Source organism: Rhagoletis pomonella, unplaced genomic scaffold, assembly GCF_013731165.1.
Source record: "Rhagoletis pomonella isolate Grant_MI unplaced genomic scaffold, Rhpom_1.0 Rhpom_scaffold_00002, whole genome shotgun sequence".
NCBI classification, from domain to species: domain Eukaryota; kingdom Metazoa; phylum Arthropoda; class Insecta; order Diptera; family Tephritidae; genus Rhagoletis; species Rhagoletis pomonella.
Genome location: NW_023458556.1, coordinates 11,772,394 through 11,792,701, shown reverse-complemented (window position 1 = coordinate 11,792,701; position 20,308 = coordinate 11,772,394). Strand labels below are relative to the sequence as shown.

Genomic DNA, 20,308 nt, shown 5'->3' with positions numbered 1-20,308 from the left:
ACGGTCTGCAAACTTCAAGCATTTCCAATTTAATTTTAGTGAAAAATTATTTAAGTGGAGATAATTTTTTTAATTAATAAAAGGCCTAAATTACGGCATTCGTGATGGAATCAAAATCGGATTGAAAATCTTTTTGAGATTACCGCATTTAGTAGCGAACTCGCTTTTTCAATTTAAAATGTGTTTGAGAGAATACAGCTGTCATTCCGGACCAATTTTATGTGTACGTTTCTTGGTGAGTATTTTATTAACGCGAAATAATTTTTGTGTTGTTAAAAAAAAAAGTACAATTATCCCATGGCGACTTCATATAAATTACACCAACTATATGAGTAGAAACTATCTAATATAGTTTCTTTAAAAAAAAGTCTACCAACTTCTACCACCTTTTGAATGTAAAATCTACCCCTATTAATTTTCTCTAAGTCCGTGCACTGATGCAGAGCCTTATAAAACTATTTTAGAATTAATGTTCTTTATTGACTAAAAAAAATAATGAGAAAATCAACTTTGCATTTTACCTATGATGGCGAGCTGAGGGTTAAGACTAAATATGTTTGGTGGCAGTTGCGAGCATGTTAAGTATCAAAATTTTACAAAAGCATAAGGGAATATTTACATTGATTGATAGTATACATATTCTATGCACAAGTTAATAAAATACATATGTATGTATATGCTATAAAGTCTATGAAATGTTGTCAAATAAAAATATATACATATATATTACCTGTATAGATGTGTGTTAAATAATAATGTTAAGCAACTTATACTGGCAAATATACAAATATTGTTTAAATAAAAAACATATTCGCTTATACGAAGCATATATATATTTATACATGTTAATGTTAGTACCAAACATAGAATTGTTCATGTATATATATATATATACATTAGACTGCATCACCGAAAAAAGTTGCGGTTTTTCCGCTGGGATTACAAAATTTATTATATTCTAAGAGGTTCACCAAAGTATTTGGGAAAAATATTAAGATTTAAGTGAGCTGGACCGATTTGAAAATACCTCCAAAAATGAAGTTTTTTATGAATAAAAATAGTTTCGCAAAGAACTTTTTGAAAAAAGTCCCCTCAGATGAGAAAGCAGATTAAGCTTAAAAAAAATGTATAAAAATATTTAAATATCTTTTCAACGGAATCGTAAGAATGAGATTTTTGATGCTGTTTTTTTACTTTTTTCAAAGTTTGATTTACGAAAAACTTGAATAACTGTTTTTACTTCTGTCAAAAAATACCAACACATCTTAATTCATCTTTGAATGACGTTCGTTCATCCTACCTTTCTCTTTCATCCTTTGAATGAGTTTATTAGTAAAGAAATAAAAAGGGTGAGAAAATACCTTTCCACCGATACCTTTTAAGTCTAAATCAGAAGAGTTTAGGCTCAGTTATTCAAGCATTTCTTATACCAAACTTTGAAAAAAGTTAAAAAACAGCATCAAAAATCTCATCATTACGATTCCGTTAAAATTTTTAAAAATTTTTTTTTAAATATTTTTATGCAAATTTTTTAAGCTTAACCCGTTTTGTCATTTGAGGGGATTTTTTCAAGAGGTATTTTGAAATTGGTCCAGCTCACTTAAATCTTAATATTTTTTCGAAATATTTTGGTGGACGTCTTAAAATATAATAGATTTTATAATTCCAATGGAAAAATAGTACCGATTTTTTTTTGTATGGGGAGTGATGCAGTCTAATATACATACATACATACATATAAATACAATGATATTATTGTTGTACTTTACAAATAAGAAATATTTACTTAGATGAATACATACCTGCAAGAAAACAATAACAAAATTTAGTATAATAAATGTCAAAGAGATAATATAACAATATTCTTATACATAAAAACGTATGGGCATACATACATATATATATATTTCCATATATCGATTGCTTATATTCAATACCTTCAATCGGCAATATTCACAAAAACTACTTTGTCTGCGGCTTACTTTCCATCACTGATGTTAATTCTGACTTTGCAATTTAATAGTAAATTCTTCTGTCAAGCGTCACACCAGAGATGACAATTAAGTCTTCTTTGGATTTTTATATCAGAATCTCATTTTTGTGAAAACTGCAAATATAGGTTATTGAATATAAGCCCTCGATGCGTATCTTGAAATGTGTATTAAAATTTACGAAAACAGAGTATACTTTGGAACACATTTAAGCTGCTGAGACAACCGGCTTCACGTAGCAAAACTATACATACATATATCTTTCGGTAATTCCATTAAGCTGCGAACACACGTTAAATGACACAAACGTAAGGCATTAACCCTTAAGTATTGCGATGCAATTTTTTTTGACAAGGTTGCGCACAAATTAAATTTCTCTGCTGTACATTTTTGTGTCACCAAGGAAACTAATTGATAATTTGATATTTGTAAGCCACATGTGGATATTTGTATTACTTGGCACACGTGTAGAGACATACATGATGATAAATGATCAAAAAGTTAAAATCAAAACAAAAATACTAAAAATAAATTTCTCCTACGCGCTCGAATTTCTCTCTCTCTCCAAGTGTCTTTATAATTAGGAGCATACATACATACATAAATATCTATGAACTAGTAGGTATGTGTGTATTTATGTGCATATGTATACATTTTTTCTACGCCATGTCACTTAAGCTCAATGTAATCTACAAACAAATTCACTTGCGCATGTGGACTAACTGTTATAAGCGTACTATATTAAAAATTAAAAAACAAAAAACAACAACTTATATACATGCGCATCTTTTCGTATGTATACTTGTATTAGCGTTTTACGGAAACGTTTAGAATTAAACATATGTTTTGTGGTGCATATCTTATAGTAGCTAATTTATCATTATTTATCTATTTACATAAATAAGTTTAGCGCATAAAAAATTAAGTAATTTTTCTAAAGTTTCATCTTAAACATTAACTTGGGCTGTTAAAATTTAATAGTTAAGTGGTTATTAATTTTTAGGCATTACCTACTTAATTTTTCTACTCAACTTAAAATTATACAGACATACAAACATATATAAGTATATAACTATGATTTTCCATTAGCAACTGTGCTAAAAAAAAAAAGAAAAACATAATATACATACATATAATATGTACCTAAATAAGGAATAAAGCTTAGTCAAAACTATTGGTTTAAAAATTTCACTTTTATTTATTGTGGAGATATCACCTGTACAGAGGTATGTATGTATGTAGTTGTAATTCAAAAAATTTTATAAACGTATTCGTCGAAAAAATGCTCCCATTATAGTTGTTGTTGTTGTTTCACCTGCTGCGGTGTGTGTAATAAAATGTTAGCCAACTTCCCGATGGCCAGAGACTTGGATACGAAAGTCATCCTTAATCCGGTAGGCGGCACAGGTGTCGAGATATTTGAAAACCCCGCTTTTATTGTATGATTTGTTTCAAGAAAGGAAACAAGTTTCCAAAAAAAGTATCTCGCTGATTTATCGCTAATTAAAAATTCGAAGCGCTAAACTTTACTGGAGGTCTGTGTTCACGTAAGCATTTATGTAATTTATGATATTCTCAGTATTGCCAGGTTGACCATTTGGTCGTCATTTTCAAGATGGCAGTACCATGACGATTTGACGATTCTCAATAAAAATATTAAAATTAAAATTTTATTTGTTATTTTTCTATAAAAATACTGCCCAAGCTTCAACCACGCGCATGTAGACTAAAGTTTTTCATTTAGTAAGAAATTTTAAGAAAAATTCAACAAAAAAATTCATAAAAATTACAAACTTTTTAAACTGAATCTTAGAGCGTCTTCGTTGGGGTCAAGAACTTTGCTTACAACGGGTGGCTAGCAAAAAAGATACTCTTTTTTTTTTGACTGTGAATGAAAAAATAAAATTTTATTTTATTCAAATATAATGCTTGAACAAATGATTTAATACGTTTCTTAAAATAAATTCTATAGTTTAATAAAAAAAAGATAGAAATAATGAAGGCTTCTCTACAAAAAAAAAATCTCAAAAAATAATAACTGAAAACAAGACACTCGCAGTCAGACAAAACTGATTTTATAATGAACTGAGATATTTTGTCGCTAAAACATTAACTGCAAGTAAAATATATGTATATTTTTTAAGGCAGTCATTTGATAAATTAAGTTTTTGACTAGTTTTCTCTCTTGGCTGAGAAACTTAAAAAATATTTACAATATTCACAGACAAACAGCTTAACATCTAAATTTGTTATTTTTTTAACACTTTTCGCTTTATATTACTCCATACTAAACTAAAATTAATTGATTAAAACTAACATATTTTAGCATAGAAATCACATTCAGGAAGCTTAACACTACAATTTTTTTTTGCGATTTGACTTATCTTAATGGCTACAAAAATCGTGACTTATTCTAAGTGGTCAGTAGGTAAGTATTTAAGTATCTTTGGTATTATGCTTCAAAAAACTCTTCCGCTTCCAAATGCAAGAAAGAGTTTTTATTTGAGAATAGAAACTATTTAGAATATGCTATGTGAAAATTTGAGTCCATTTGCGCGCTCACTCAAGCTCGAATATCTAGTACCTTATAACTATTTCAGAGCATGTTTTCTTTCCCTCAAGTGCTGCCTTTTGATGTCCTTTTCTCTAATTATACCAGCTTCATTTCTTTGTTGAAAAAAAGTGGTTTACAAAAATTGGCACCAGCTGTTTGATACATTTTCCTTGTCAAAGTTGGCAATGTTGACTATCAAACAAATTACCCTTTGGCGCTTAAAATTTCAAATCAACATCCATTCCCGATTAGTATTTTATGTGAGTGACAAACGTTTCAATGCACTTCTAAGCTTCGGACCTGATGCATTCGTGTTAGTCATGATTATGCTGTATGTTTGTGTACAAAAATAGTTGGTAACATACTCTTAGTTACATATAACTAAGCTAAATGTATGTATGCCTCATTTTAATTTGAGCTAAGTATTGAGAATCACTCTCTTTGGACTGCATTCACAACTATCGTTTTTTTGTTTTGTTTGTGTAAAAAATTGCGCATGCGCTAGTCTACCAGTCATCGTCCTCATTATATTCGGAGATTTCAATGCGGAATGGTGCGCTGGCATTCTTCAATTTACGGTGGCAGGTGCGACCCAAGGGATTGTGTTTCAAATCAACCAACTCCAAGTTATCGCTTGTGATCATCTCATCAGTGTCGATTTCTAAAAGTAATGAAAGTAGTTGTAAGTACATGAGTATACAGAGCTTTTTTCAAGCCATAGATCATCTCAGCTATTCACTTACCTATAATGGCATTGTGACTGGCATCCAATTCACGCAGTTTAGGCATTTTAAACACAACTGGTGGCAGCACTATAAACGAATTGTGGGATATATTTAAGCGCGCCAAGGCATTGAGGTCGGCCAGCTCATCGGGTAATTTGGCCATTTGATTGTGTGAAAGGTTAAGATCTGCGTGAAAGTTGTATTTAGTTCATTTGCTTTCTAGATTTTTTTTTCTATAGTTAAACTCACCTGTAATCAAACTGAATTTCAAAGCGAATTTGGCGGGTATCTTTTTGATGACATTGCTGCTGAGATCGCAAGTTTTCAGCTGAGTGTTGCGCATCAAATGATAAACAGCATCAGGAATCTGTACCAGTTCGCACTCTGATAAATCTGGAAATTCAGATTAAAATTTGTTTGTTACTTTGGTATTTTTGCTAAATATTTCAATATCTAAGAGAATTATGGCAACTAAAAGGCTGGCAGCATTTGGAAAGCAAACAGATATACATACATATTTATGTACATACATACATGTGTACATACTATGCAGATAAATTTGTACAGGTATACATAAATGAGCGCTTCAGTCAGCAGCTGTTGTTATTTTGCCTTCGACGAAAGCTTATTTGTACAAATATACATACATATATACAGAAGGGTGGTCCAAAAATGCATATAAAAAGTAAAGTCGTATTTTTAAGGCTCTCACCACCTAAGATTGTTCTACACCGAAAAAATATACCCCTCTTATTTTATTTTGAAATAAAAAAAAATTTAGAGGTCGTTCAAAGCGCTCAAAGCTTTCCATGTATTTTACATGGGGAAAAAACAAGGTTTCGTAGAATTGGTATAGAATTCTGGAAAGTCAATATTTTTATACCGGAAAACCCTGTTTCCTTTCAGCAGATTCCCAGTAATAATACTTATTTATTTTTTTAACCATTTTTTTATAGTAACTATATTTTATATGTCCACCAAAATCCCTAGAAAATGCCACAAAAAGCAATTGGGGAGATAAATAAAAAATCGTTAGCATTGAAAAATGGTTAAATATGCAATTGGATATTGTTATTGGAAGTCTCCTGAAGAGAAGCGGAGTTTTCCGTTCGAAAAATAATGATTTTCAAGAATCATTCATTTCCACGAAAAATTGGTTTTCCCCATATAAAATACATGGAAAACTTTGAGCGCTTTGAGCGACCTCTAAATATTTTTTGATTTCAAAATAAAAAATAGGGGTATACTTTTTTCGATATAGAACAATCCTAGGGGTGAGAGCATTAAAACTCCGACTTTACTTATTTTGGACCACCCTAACTTGCATGCATACAAACGTGTGTACGTATAAAATTATATACAAATGTATCTAAATAAATGGTTAAAAATTTATTATTAATATATTTATATTTATATATGTACATTAGGGTAATCCAAAATACGCAGCAAAATTAGCTTTCGGAAATTTACTTGCAGCCACAAATTTATCACAAATATATTACCAATTATTTTTTCACAACGTGCGTTATGTGGTTACGAACACATAAAATTACAAATTTTTCTATATAAGAGATGATATTATCGGTTATGATAAAGTAGTTAGTAAAATTTTGATGTTAAAAATGCATAATTTTTGGTTTGAAACTTCTGAAGGGAAATATTTTTATGCGAACAAAAAATATTTATTTTCAAAAATTATAGAGCAATTCTATAAAAAATTTATTTTCCCCATATGAAATCTTTTATAGCAAACTTCAACGCCTGGGTGGCACGGTTAAATATTATTTTCAAAAAAAAAAATACGGGTCTAAATGTTTCTGAAGGAAGGTGGCTGGAAAAAAATATTTTGGACTAGTCTAGTGTGCGTACATACATACATATGTACTCAAAACACAATTACCTAATGACTCATTCTCTTGCGCATTTTCGCAGCGCTCAACAACACGCACAACAGCATGTGCCATTCTTACCAACTTTTTTGGTGATTCTACGCAAAAACAAATAATTAGTTTTAAATAATTTTCACTTGTCCAACTATACACAAATACATATATAAGCTCTAAATACTTATTTATTTTAATTTTTTTACTCGAAGAAAAATGTGACCTGGTCGCGCACGACACGATCAATGCGTTACAAATAATTTTATTGAGTGCGAAAAAATTCTTTGGCGACATTATACCCTATAAAATAATACTATAGCTTTTGGTGAGAGTAAAAACTTAGAAACAGAGCTAAAGTATGAGCGAAGAGACAAAAATAGTATGTTTTCACGCTCTTAAGCAAATTTGTATTGTACGTTGTCTCGTGCGAGTAAAAATTGAAATTAGTTCCGTCAACACTCTCTTTAGAAAAGATTTTGTTGTTTGAAGGTGAAAAGGTATGCATCAACGGTTCTCATGAGCTTTATATATGCTATAACTATCTGTTGTTTCTGAAAGTTCACACTATGTCTGGCCTTATAATTCGCGCCGGTCCAACTGGAAGCTCCAAAAAACGTTCGGTCGCCATTTAATTAATCAGTCATTGCCTTGAAAACGACATGAGTTCAAGCTTAAATATTTAATTTAGCAACGGAGTTTAGTCTCAACTTGCATTAAATTTTTTTATTACTAACATTTTTTTAAGGATCCTCCATTGCACTTTTTGAGGTTTTTATGAGCACAATTTTCATTCACCGCCGCGTCATAAATAAACGTATTAAAATTCCAGATTTGGTATAATATTTATATTTGGGAACCTTTGATTTATGTCGAAACTTTAAAAAGAAACAGGCCACTTGTCATGGTCTACTGAAGAGCAACGCTATTAAAAAAAAAAAGAACCTACTGACATCACGCAGTGATAAAGAATATGCTTTCACTTCAATTAAAGTAATTATAAATTTTGCCTTTTTATTTCAACAATGAAATCATTATATTTTATTAGCAAAAAAAATTATTATTTTTTTATTCTTCACATTCCGCAGGGTACTCCTGATGATTACATATATTATTATTAGGCATTTCTAACAGGTCTGATCCAGGACTCCATGAACTTACAGGTTTTTACACGAACTTGCAGGAAGTTACAGAAAAAATGATCCCGTACTTCGAAATCCAGTAAATGAGAGCGATTTTGGGATACTTTTGTAGAGAATGGAGTTGCAAGATATTACCCGAACTCTTCTTCTAGTAAAATCATGAAAAGTGTCATGCGATAAGCTTTTTGACGTTTCTACGGGAAATATGAATTTTCTTGTTCTCGTACTTTTTGTTGTTACTCACTTCTTACTTTCACTTCAGAGAATAATTTTGCTGTTTGACATTTTTACAGGATTGTACACGAAAAGTATTGGATCGGAGCTAATATGTAGTGAAACAGACAATTTTGGTGCCGACATTTATTTTTAAATATTTTTCTCTTTTTCTTTGTTCAGTATATATGGTATACTCCCGTACCAAGAATGATACAATATTCTCTCAATCGTGCTCCCGTACGTCTATGTATTGGCCTACGTTCGAAGAGACGAGATGTTAAGAGGTGCCAATGAATGCACTTTTACATCCACATTAGAGGCCAGTTTGGCAAGCTCTTTGTTCAATTGGTTCTGTTTCAATGTCATCGCATTCCATTTTGCATGAATAAGTAGGGAACAAATGTAGGAAAAGCTTCTGCTATAAAGATAAATGCGAATGAATGAGCTTTTTTGTATAATTATTGCTATAATATTAGCTAGAGCAAAGGCGAACACAAACACAAATCGTCGCCTGGGTAAAAGATTGTCGTAAGCGTCATACGTACGTGCGTAACATACGACAATCTTTTACTCAGGCAACGAAATGTACTTATGTGTTTTCTGTATGTATTTTCTACATACACATGTGCATGTATATCGATCGTTTTCTGGAAGAATATCCGAACTCCAAAAATCAAAGCTACGAGAGAATTGGTTTTCAAGTTTTTAGACATATTTTTAGCATTGAACAAAAAATATATATATATTAAACTAAAAAATTAGGTCTGACAACCGGTCCAAGTATCGATATATTGGCTGATTGGTCTGTACCGGTTCATGACACAAATATCACAATCCTTACTAAAGTAGGTAGTAATACTGTAGTAAATAGTGAGGATTAGGTGTGAATGAGACAAGTATTAGGGACATGACCAGCTTAGCAGTATGCAGTAGAGGGCTAAAGCAGCGCCATTCCTTTACTGATTTAAATTTTGTAAAATACAAGAGCGAATATAATTTAACTTTCCAATTTATAAAACGTGACGAATACATGACGAATACATTGATTTTGTTTTTAACTCCACTGACAGTGCATTTAAAAATGGCAAGAATAGCAAACTAATTCTGTCAATCGCTTTTGTTCTTAAAATGTGCAGGTCATTCAGTGCGTAAATGTACATATGTAGATATGTACATATACACGTACGTAAATAGCAGGTCGTTAAACTGAACAATTTTGAATAGATGCCAATTATCTGAAGAAAGTTGCATAAAATCAACAGTCCGTTGCATGTCGGTCACATTATTTGTGCAGAACATTGTGTACTCTATTTGAATAAATTTGCATGTAGTATGTAAGCGTGTATGTATGAAGTGTGTATATCTTACAGCATTCTCAAACTAAAAAAAAACTCCGCAACTTTTTATTAAAAGAAAAAATCCGTGAAACTTCAGAGACCCCTATGCATAAATTTTTATTTTGTGCATACGTTTTAAAATTTGTATTAAATACTATACATTACAAATCTCATTAGCTAGCCACGTATAGAAAAATCGTATCTAAATGCATTTCCACTGAACTGTGGACAGACGTGCGCCAGCAGACAAGGCGTCTACTACGTCAGTGAGCAGAAAATGAGAGCACGAGACAAAGTATGACACGGCGTATTCATTATTTAGTTGCCAACAACAATGAACAGCTGCCACCGACAACGGCTGTGTGATTTAGGTAAAAGAAAAAACAAAAAAACAAAAAATAAATAAAATTAAATCGTAATCGCATTTGGCCAATTTGACGTTAGCCCTCAGTGATTCTTTGTGCTTGTACATACATACATATGTACGTACGTATGCATGTATGAAATAAAATTGCGGTACTTATGAAAATTGAAAATTCCAAAGAAAACAAATCAAATGTGAGAACTTGTGTTATAAATATTTGTGCGCAAAAAGCTTCAAAATGCGCAAAATAAAACAATGTATAATACATCGACTGCTATAAGCAAATGTTTATAGATATTTCTTATATGATTTTACGACGAATTCGGAGAAAACCTGCACACTTCGTAGAAAGTTACGTACATATGTACATATGTCCCTACGTATTTATATCACTTAACATTTACACCCTTGTCTTTGCGGGAAACCAAATAAGAATTTAGAATTCCTTATATTAATCGACACAAGGTCTCAAAATTTTTGGCGGGCAGCCCCCACTAGAAAGCCGGTTATAGCTCCATATATCTTGCATATTATTTATGAACACTTTTGTGTCTCGCACTATGAAATAACTTAATGCGCATTTTTATTAATGTATATACAAAACGTAGTTAATTTCATGTTCATCATCATGCGTGGATTGCCTATATATTTTTGTTAGACTGCGTGATCGTGGCCAAGAATTGATAGCAAAAGCTTTCGAGCGATTGGCACACGCCTCTTTGTTTTATTGCTTTGGCAGCGCGTGTGACACATTTTCCGGAAAATGTACATACATATATCGGTAATATACATATACAATATATGTACGTACTATATATATGTTCATATATATGTACTTAAATCGTGCGCAAATTTCAGTTCATATGAAAGAAATATATGAAATGCAGCGTCGACGGAGACGTAGGCGATACTTATTTATAGGTATACATATAGATGTGGTGAAATTCACAGTGTTTATTAGTCTAATTAAATGCAAATATGTATGTGCCTGTGGATGTAAGTGAGGTTGCTCAAATTTTAAGGTGAAAAATAGAAACCAGTCTCATTTCGAAACATTTCCTTCTTTTATCCCTAAGTAGCTATACCATTTATATCTAAATATCGATATTTTGGTATGAGTGGATAACGCTTGATGTCAGGAGCTTCCGGTAAGCAAATTTAATTTTTGACACAAATTTCAGGTACGAGGTTTTGCAGAACATCGATACGCCGTTTAGCACTTGAAACGACGATATTTATTTAGTTAAAAATTCAAATGAACAATATTTTAGAAAAAGTTGTATTTTATGCACTTTCAGTTGGATATATTTTGTCGGACTAAAATTCAGCGACCCAATAAGCACTAGAAATTACCAGTTTTGCCAAATGTGCAATTGTTAAGTTTCAGTTCAAATTTTTAATATATTGCATCAACTTTTTTGTGCTTAAAGCTCTTTTTCGTAATTAATAGCTTTTCTTATTGTAAGATTAGTTATTTTGAAAAAAAAATTATCATTCATATTTACCGCGTAATTAAGAGCTTTTCTTATTGAAAGATTAGTTATTTCGAAAAAAATGTATCATTCATATTTACCGCGTTTCTTTAATTGTACTTTATTGATTGCAGTATTTTCAGGTGGAATTGAGATTCGAAAAAATTGTCATGTTTTATTGGTAGTTTTGAATTATACTGCGGAAATAAAAAAAAAATAATAATTGATATCACTTCCCATTTTACAAACTTAGGGTACCACTCTCCAATATTATTGACGCTGAATAACGGTAAGACTAACCTTGATAAAACCTTGATTATATTTTTGAAATAAATGACCCATAATTAGATGACATATGTACAAATTTTTAAATTTTTAGCTTCAAAGTTTGATTTTTTTGTACTGAAAGGGTTAATGTATTTGACCAGATGTCTGTGGTCATAGGCAATAACCGCGTAAGTCGACTTAAGAATGAATTGAATTGTAGGCATATGCTATCGGATTCTGCAACTACTATTCAATGCGCATGTGAAACCCTCATCTCGACTATATAAAAAGTTAAAATATTACAACGAATTTTTTGAAACGTTTTTTTCTCGAATTCAGGTTTTTCGGCTTAGGCTTTTACTGCTTATGACCTCAGATATTAGGAAGTTAATCCATCGATAGCGCTATCTATGTCATTTGCTATTTGCCAATTTTTCCTTCAGCCCACTTTATATTAATAAATTAATCGATATCAGAATCGATATGAATGTTAAAATTAATCTAGAATGTGTACAATTGGTACTTTTAAACATTTTATCGATATTTTTGTGTGTTTTCAACCAGCATTATTGTCAAAGAAAGACTTTGGTTTACATATTTTTGAACACAAGGACGGCGCGTCTGGACAAAGTAAGCAAACACAGCTTGATGATTTCTTTATCTAATGGAATAAATCTTTAGAGTATACCCTTAATATTATTTAGGTTATTATTTTTAACCGATTTCAAAAAAAGAAGACTTATTCGATAATTCTTTTTTTTATCAGAGAGGTGGTACCTCAAGGGTGGTTCCATACTAAACTGATTTAGATGCGATTATTGCGTCATGGAGAAATTAATGGCACCCCTAAATTTTTTTAAATATTTTAAATTTCAAGTCGGTTGTGTTTTTTGCTAAAAAAAAAATGTATTCTTTATACGAAAAACCTATCTAAAAACTTTTAACTCGTATTTTTTTAACATTTCTTATATATTGACATTAATAGTGATAGACATAACTGCATTTTGATCAAGGTGAGAATGCGAGTTAAGCACCCATCATGTGAACGGGGTATAATGAACAATTTAATTCCCGCGCTGATTTGCAGTTATGACTAATTTATTATTGCTTATATGGGTGCTGCAATTAATTTTCTTTCCTCATTCGACCCTGATATTTATCAAGGTAAACAATTATGGAAAACCTCCAATTAAAAAAGCGTTCATACGCAACTTACAAGCTGATAATTAAAAAATTACTTAAGATATACAACTTGAATATACTCCCCCTTTTTTCTTTCGCTTCAATTCGTTTCTTTATTTCTTATCTTATCAAATTTATTATAACTGGCCTGCTAGTCATAAAACGAAATAAAAAATGCAAAATTTATTGCAGACAAAGGCGAATTTGTTTTTGTTTTTTTTAATTCAATAGTATTTGACAATCGCAAAAACCTGCTGTGGTAAAAAAAAAAATTATGGGCTACTCAAGCAATGACTAATTAATTGATCAAATTACCCAATAGGGCTGGTAAAGGCATTTCCGAGGCATTTAAAGCATAAATAAATACGTATTGAGTGTAAATGTTTGTATGTATGTAATAACAATTTTAATAGCTCCTTAATTGCCTTCAAAGAAACACACCTGGAGCGATAGTTCTTATATAAAATAATTTTGTTTGACCGAATGCAACAATGAGTAGCTTAAGTTAAGTAAGAATTCTTTCATATTGCACATACGACTTACATACATATACATAAGTATATAAGTATGTACATATGTATGTAAATACGTTGTATTACGTATACGCATTGTGGCACATTTTGAAGTGCATGTTTTGTTGGCAAATGCAAGGTGCTCATTCGTACGTTACAAATAATTATAATTTATACAATTAAGAATACACGCAAGTAATTCGTGTAACTCAGCCGGCTAGTTGGCATGCAATACGATACAGTTATTATAAAAAGAGCGCAGGTTTGTGCATATAGGCCTTGTAAAAAAAAAAATTGTAGGTAAGTGCATAAAACGCAATTCGCCAGCAACAGGAACGATATGAGCTAGCAAGTTACGTAAAATAACAAAACCAATATATGTGCATGATGCACTAAAAATAGGCCTCTTTCGTATTTAACAAAATTTTATACTTTGTGGCAGTAACTGTAATTAGTGAAAAATATGCTTTTACACACTAGCCTCTAGGCACAATATTTTTTTAATTTACTATAATTACTATTTTTAATGACTTTTTATGTAACTGTTCAAATAGCTGGCCGAATTTTTCTGTGTTTTTTTTTCTGTCTGGATTGCACACTTTAATGATTTCGCATGTATGTGCGCGTGCATACTTTATTTGAGTTGAGTGTGGACTTATGTTGCACGAAAATTTCAAATGTTTTTCTTCAGATGAATAACTGCAAAACCACTTTACGGTTCACAGCATAAACTTCCCAATTTCATAACCATAATTTTTTCTATAGATATATGTACTAATGTATAAACACATATATGTAAATCTTGGCCACAGACTACAGGAACTATTCCTCTAGACACTTGCGAGAACTCAAGTCTCCCCCCAGGCACGTCAGCAGCACTGAACCATACGGACTATAAACAAACCTTAAACAACATTCAAAGAAAGTCAACTCTTTCCCTATGAATGCTGTTATTGTAGAGGGGTCATCACCAGCTGCAGAACAAAAAGGTCGAATTGCATCATGAGATCCGCGTTGCTTTGTTTGATTGAGTAGTATGCAACTTTACTCAGCTGATGATAAAATCAGAAACCTTAAGATTGCTGCGGTACGAGTGTCTCTTACTTTGTAGAAGGTAATGGGTATTACCACTGTCAGCCAATCTTCCCTAACCTGTGTTGGGTTACGTTATCGTGGCTACCCTAAAAAGGCTTTTGAAGTTGGCAAACCATGGGTCGGTGGGACACCGCAATAGAGGCTCTATGTTTCCTCCCTCATTCAAATTTAGACCGATTCTGTTGGCTTGCGTTTCCATCAAGCAGTGGTCGTACCTGTCGGAGGGGTGGGTTCTGCTATCTAATCTACACCGGTTGTGTAATGCTATCGTACACGTGGGCTGCTTAATGTGAATTTGTCACATTTAAGTGCTTTAATAGCTGACTGACTATCAGGGAAGATAGCCGTATTGCATCTGCGTTTAATGCAGTTAGCTCAGCTTGAAATAATGTTGCAGAAATCCAGAAACTGAAAATTTATTGTGAATGAGAGTTCTTGCGAATACTCACTCACTCACTCCCGCCTTGAGGTCTTATTTGGATACAGGTTTATGACTATGTTTTTTCCAATCGCTCTTATACTAGATTTTATGTGAAAATAAAGGTCTGATTATTGCAACTTAACGGAACTTAAGAGCTGTCACTAAAAATTCTTCTAAATGGATGTTGCTTATATTTGGACAGCCGAAATTTAACGCAGATTAATGCCACGTCAATGTCTGTTTCGTTTTTATTTTCCAAGTTCTAAGATACATTAAGTTAAGTTAAGCTGCCATAACTAGGCTTTAATTCCTCAGACTGAAATTCAACGCGTTTGGGCTTACTACGTTACTTAAAAACTTGCTGTACTTTCACATTTAAGTCCAGTGGAAAAAGTGAAGCAATTAACTAACTCAATAAGAGATGAAAGCCTAAAGAGTTATTCAGAAGTTAGCTGAAAATATTTGATTACATATCGATAGTCAAACATTGACAACTCTTAACTGACATCGTGGATAAATATTGAAAACTCATAAATGGAAATTTTTACGAAATTGAGTTACATACATATGTATGTACATCAAAAAATTGCAAAATTTGTTAAGTATATACATATGTACATTAGACTACATCACTCCCCATATAAAAAAAATTGGTACTGTGTTTCCATTAGGATTATAAAATCTATTATACTTTAAATATTTTAATACTTGCGCCAAAATATTTGCGAAAAATACAAAGAATTTACGTGAGCTAGACCGATTTGAAAATACCTCAAAAAATGAACTTAAAAAAAAAAACAATAATTTCTTAAAGAGTTAGCTCAAGAAATCTGCATAAATATTATAAAGAAATTTTCGGAATCGTAATACTTATTAATGAGATTTAAGATGCTGGTATTTTAACATTGTTCAAAGATTGGTATAAGGAAAACTTGAATAACCGGATCAAAACTATTCCGATTTAGACTTTTGAGGTATCACTGAAAATTCATTTGCTCGCCTTTTTTATTTCTTTGAAAATAAGGTCAATCAAAGAAAAAAAGAGAAAGGTAAGATGAACGAGCGTCATTCAAAGTTAAATTAAGACATGTTGATATTAAAAAAAAACGGGAAGTGAATGAGTTTATTTTTGCACAGAAGTGAAAAGAGTGGGAAAATACCTTTCCCCTGATACCTCATAAGTCTAAATCGGAATAACTTTGGCCCAATTATTCAAGCTTTTCTTATACCAATATTAGAAAAAAGTTAAAAAACAGCATCAAATATTCCGGTGAAAATATTTTTGAATATTTTTATGCAGATTTTTTAAGCTTAATCTGTTTTGTCATCTTAGGGGACTTTTTTCAAAAAGTTCTTTAAGAAACTATTTAAATTTGTAAAAAAAACTCAATTTTTAGAGGTATTTTCCGAAATATTTTGGTGGACGTATTCAAATATAATAAATTTTGTAATTCCACCGGAAAATCCGAAACTTTTAATTATGATCCAGTCTAATGTAGGTATACATTTATCAAAATTTATCCAGTCTAATTTGCAATTTTTCGATGAACATATATATGTAAATCAATTTCGAGAAAATTGCCATTTATGAGTTGTCAATATTTGATTATCGATATGTACATATATATGTACAGTTCTGCTTTCAATGCGCTCTAACAAAATTAACCGCGGTATGCAAATAATCGTAATTTTGTATTATCATAACAAATGAAAAAATAAAAGGCTTGACCTTTGCCCGACAAATAATTATGGCATTTTACATACATACTTAATATGTAGATATATATGTATATATCGTCGTTTAAAGTACAAAACCGCGTATCAACAAAATGCAAAACCGCGTATGTGAGGTTACATAAATAATTTTCTAGAGAGTAAAAACACTCATATTTCAAAAGAGTTTGTGTAAGCAAATCCAATTTTTGGCAGCAAATGTCAGTTACGCTATTTTGCGGAATGACGATATTTTAAACGACGATATGTACCTGCAGCCTAACAATGAATTAAATGAAAACTTCAAACAATTTATGGCCTTGTCTACGCTATAGTAACGCTTTTATCTGCTGCTTGCACCTCATAAAACAAAGCTTTGTTATTTACTTCTTCGACGACACACATTCGATGCGCTTCAAGACAATACGAGAGTGGCGAGCATGCAACGCCAAACGATCAGTACGCTGCGCCTCCATGGCTACATATTATGTAGATATACATACAAATGCTTATATTAACATTACAATGCGACTGACTAGTGGCTTAATAGTTGGCTAAGAAGTAATAACAAAACACGTTAGTCATTTGGTTGAATGTAGAGCGTTAATAGGCATAGCAGCTCAAAAGAGTTATGCACATACATAAAAAGATTAGTATATATGCATGCATATGTATATATATAAATGGAATGTATGTATGTATATTATGGTGGTCCAAACTTTTTCCCCAGCCACCACCTGAATTGAAAAATATCGAAAACAAGGAGGCCCGTATTTTTTATAATTTACTCTTTAATTCGGTTAACTGCGCCCCGCGGCCTTTGAAGTTTTCTTAACATCTCATATAAGGAGAATAAAGTTTTCTGTAGAATTGCGTAGTCTCAGCGCAAATCGTTGAAAATAAATATTTTTGATCGAATAAATATATTACCCTTTAGAAATCTGCAAATCTGCAAACCTTAAAATCCTAAAATTATGATACCTATTGAATTTTATAATTTTACTAACTATTTTTTTCATAAACGATAACCTCATCTATTATACATACATATATGTATGTACAGCCAGTCAATAAAGTTTATGTACAGCAAATTTTTTACAATACCGGCATTTTTTTAGCCCATTCAATTTTAGTATAACAAGGTGCAAGTTTGAGGTAGCGAGGACATACCATTGATTTTTAGCAATTTTTTGTTGAAGGTGTCGCTCATTTTCTCCATATAAAATAATGTTCGATAATTTTTTTTATATGGAAAAAATGTCCGACACCTTTAATAATAAAAATTTTTCCTAAAATCATACTTGAATTGAATGGGCTAAAAACTGCATACTCTACTTTTTTCTAGAGAGCGTAAATAAAAAGTGCAATATTTGAATGAAATTTTGCGGAATTTTCTTAAATTTTTCACAAGGTTTGGAACTTCGATTTTTGGTGTTTTTGTTGTAGAATTAACTACCTTTTATAAGAAATTAGCGAAAGATATATAGTATTTAAAAAATAGTTGCCCGTATTGTAAAAAAGTCGATGTACCCAAAATTTATTGACTGACTGTATATGTACACAAAAAATAGTTATTTAATGCGTTCGTAACCACACCACGCACGTTTTGAAAAAATAGTTAGCACAATTTTGGACCTAAATTTGCATGGCAACTCCATAGCCTGAAGATTTCTGAAATAAAATATTTTTATTCGTTAAAAAAAAATGTATTTTTAACGATTTTATAGACATTCTGCAAACCATTTATTTATTTTTTTTTTATATAAACTATATGAAACACTTCAATGTCCTGCAGGCGCGCTCATATATTAACCGAAATCAGAAAAAAATCGTTTTATGACTTTATTTTTCTATGATTCTTGGGAAACCTGATTTTCCTGTGTATTTTTTGACCACCCTAATCTACATATAAAACCATATGTAGTTCACTATTTAATGACTTTGTTTAGTTTGTCTATCAAAGCACTTGTGAGCACGAATATATAGCCCATTTTTACTTATTAACCTTTGTACATATATACTTATTCTTGTACAAATGAAACATACATCTGTACATATGTATGAACATTCGTGTAATTATGGAAGCACACATGCAGAATGCATAAATTAATGTTTTGCGTGAAAAGTTGGAGGTTAAAATAATGTAAAATGAAAAAAAAATACATTTTGGTTTTCTTTATTCAACAACAGAAATTTCTAGTTTCAATCAACCTATTGAAATAAAATTTTAGAAAGTTCCTTACCGCCTCCACGATTAGTAAGCATACGGATAAAAGCTTAAAATGAATCATTTCCATGCTCTTACCCAACATATTGTTCTCTTTGGCATCTTCGCAGCGGCCCACCACGCGTATCACACCGCGTCCGGCTATCGGCGAGCAAGTCACTATGCCGCCCATGCGCGCAATGTGGGGTGGCACGCGTGGATCGTCGGTTATGTGAACGCCGCCATTGTGTTCATTGCCAGTGCCAATTCCATTCAAATTGCTATTGTTATTATTGTTGTTGTTGTTGTTGTTATTGTTGTTGCTGTTGTTATTATTATTTGCACCACCATTACCATTGCCGTTGTTGTTGGCAATATTGGTGATATCGTTGCCGAATGGACGCATTTTTATTATTTTTTAATTTTTGTTTTCGTGGTTTTTTTTTTGTTATCGGTGGTATCCGTTAATAATTGCGTTGTATAAAAAATATGAATGGTTGCGTATTTTATGTTGCAAAAAAAGCTATCAGCACTCTGGTGGTGCGTACTTAGGAAAGCACTTCAAGAACTCGCTGTAACTCTAACTCTTTTGACTGCGCACTCGAACTCTGCTGCTTTTGCTTTGATCAGAACTTTAAATCACACTTTGCGCTATTTATTTTATTTTCATAGTTCTTTTGTCTCTATCACAGCTTGTACAAATCTAGCTTCAAATTTGCCAAACGCTTTCAATAAATAATTTTCTACCGCAAAATTTTTTTCTTAATTATTTTTCCTTCTAACACTTTCAATTTCAATGCATTCAAAAATGCACTTTCTTGTTTTTCATTCAAAAACGCTAAACCGTACGCGTGTCTTCCGTTTTTCAAATGGTTGCAAAGCTCCGCCATCAGCTGTTTTTATACCACGGAAGAAGAAAGAAAAACTGCGTCGAATGAAATCAAAACAAAAGCGAAATAATAAAGCGATCGTACATATGTAAAAACATACACAAATGCACTAAATGTATATCGAAAGAAACTAAGCAAAAGCCTACGCTCTGGTCGAGAGATATCAGAGCGAATGGTTGTGAGTGAAAATGTACACAATGCACATGAACGCTAGCGAGAATATACATACATATGTACGAGTATGAGGTGTGAGAAGAGGCGAAATGGGTGACTGCAATATACACCTGTGCTCATACACACACACACACACACACACACACACACACACACACACACACACA

At 31.8% G+C, this 20,308-nt stretch overlaps 1 protein-coding gene across 2 annotated transcripts; it reads right to left on the bottom strand.

Moving 5' to 3' along the window:
* Positions 1 to 3,864: 3,864 nt before the first annotated feature.
* LOC118733092 (leucine-rich repeat-containing protein 20) lies at positions 3,865 to 19,972 on the bottom strand. 2 transcript variants are annotated; one of them, XM_036462294.1, is made up of 4 exons: positions 19,177 to 19,972; positions 5,520 to 5,663; positions 5,289 to 5,456; positions 3,865 to 5,206 (listed from the first exon to the last, which is right to left on the bottom strand). In XM_036462294.1, the coding sequence occupies exons 1-4, from the start codon at positions 19,481 to 19,483 to the stop codon at positions 5,052 to 5,054; spliced, it is 774 nt and encodes a 257-aa protein (XP_036318187.1). In that variant the 5' UTR covers positions 19,484 to 19,972; the 3' UTR covers positions 3,865 to 5,051. The 2 variants fall into 2 exon arrangements, with proteins under 2 accessions (XP_036318187.1, XP_036318188.1); XM_036462295.1 differs by lacking the exon at positions 19,177 to 19,972 and adding an exon at positions 7,171 to 7,252.
* Positions 19,973 to 20,308: the final 336 nt, after the last annotated feature.

What these genes read in the sequence shown, in the direction of transcription:
- LOC118733092 (XM_036462294.1), bottom strand. Translation starts at nt 19,483, where the DNA reads ATGCGTCCATTCGGCAACGATATCACCAATATTGCCAACAACAACGGC. An exon ending in CAAAGAGAACAATATGTTGG is followed by an intron (nt 5,664 to 19,176) that starts GTAAGAGCATGG and finishes CTGAATTTCCAG; the next exon opens with ATTTATCAGAGTGCGAACTG. An exon ending in CAGTCACAATGCCATTATAG is followed by an intron (nt 5,207 to 5,288) that starts GTAAGTGAATAG and finishes CATTACTTTTAG; the next exon opens with AAATCGACACTGATGAGATG.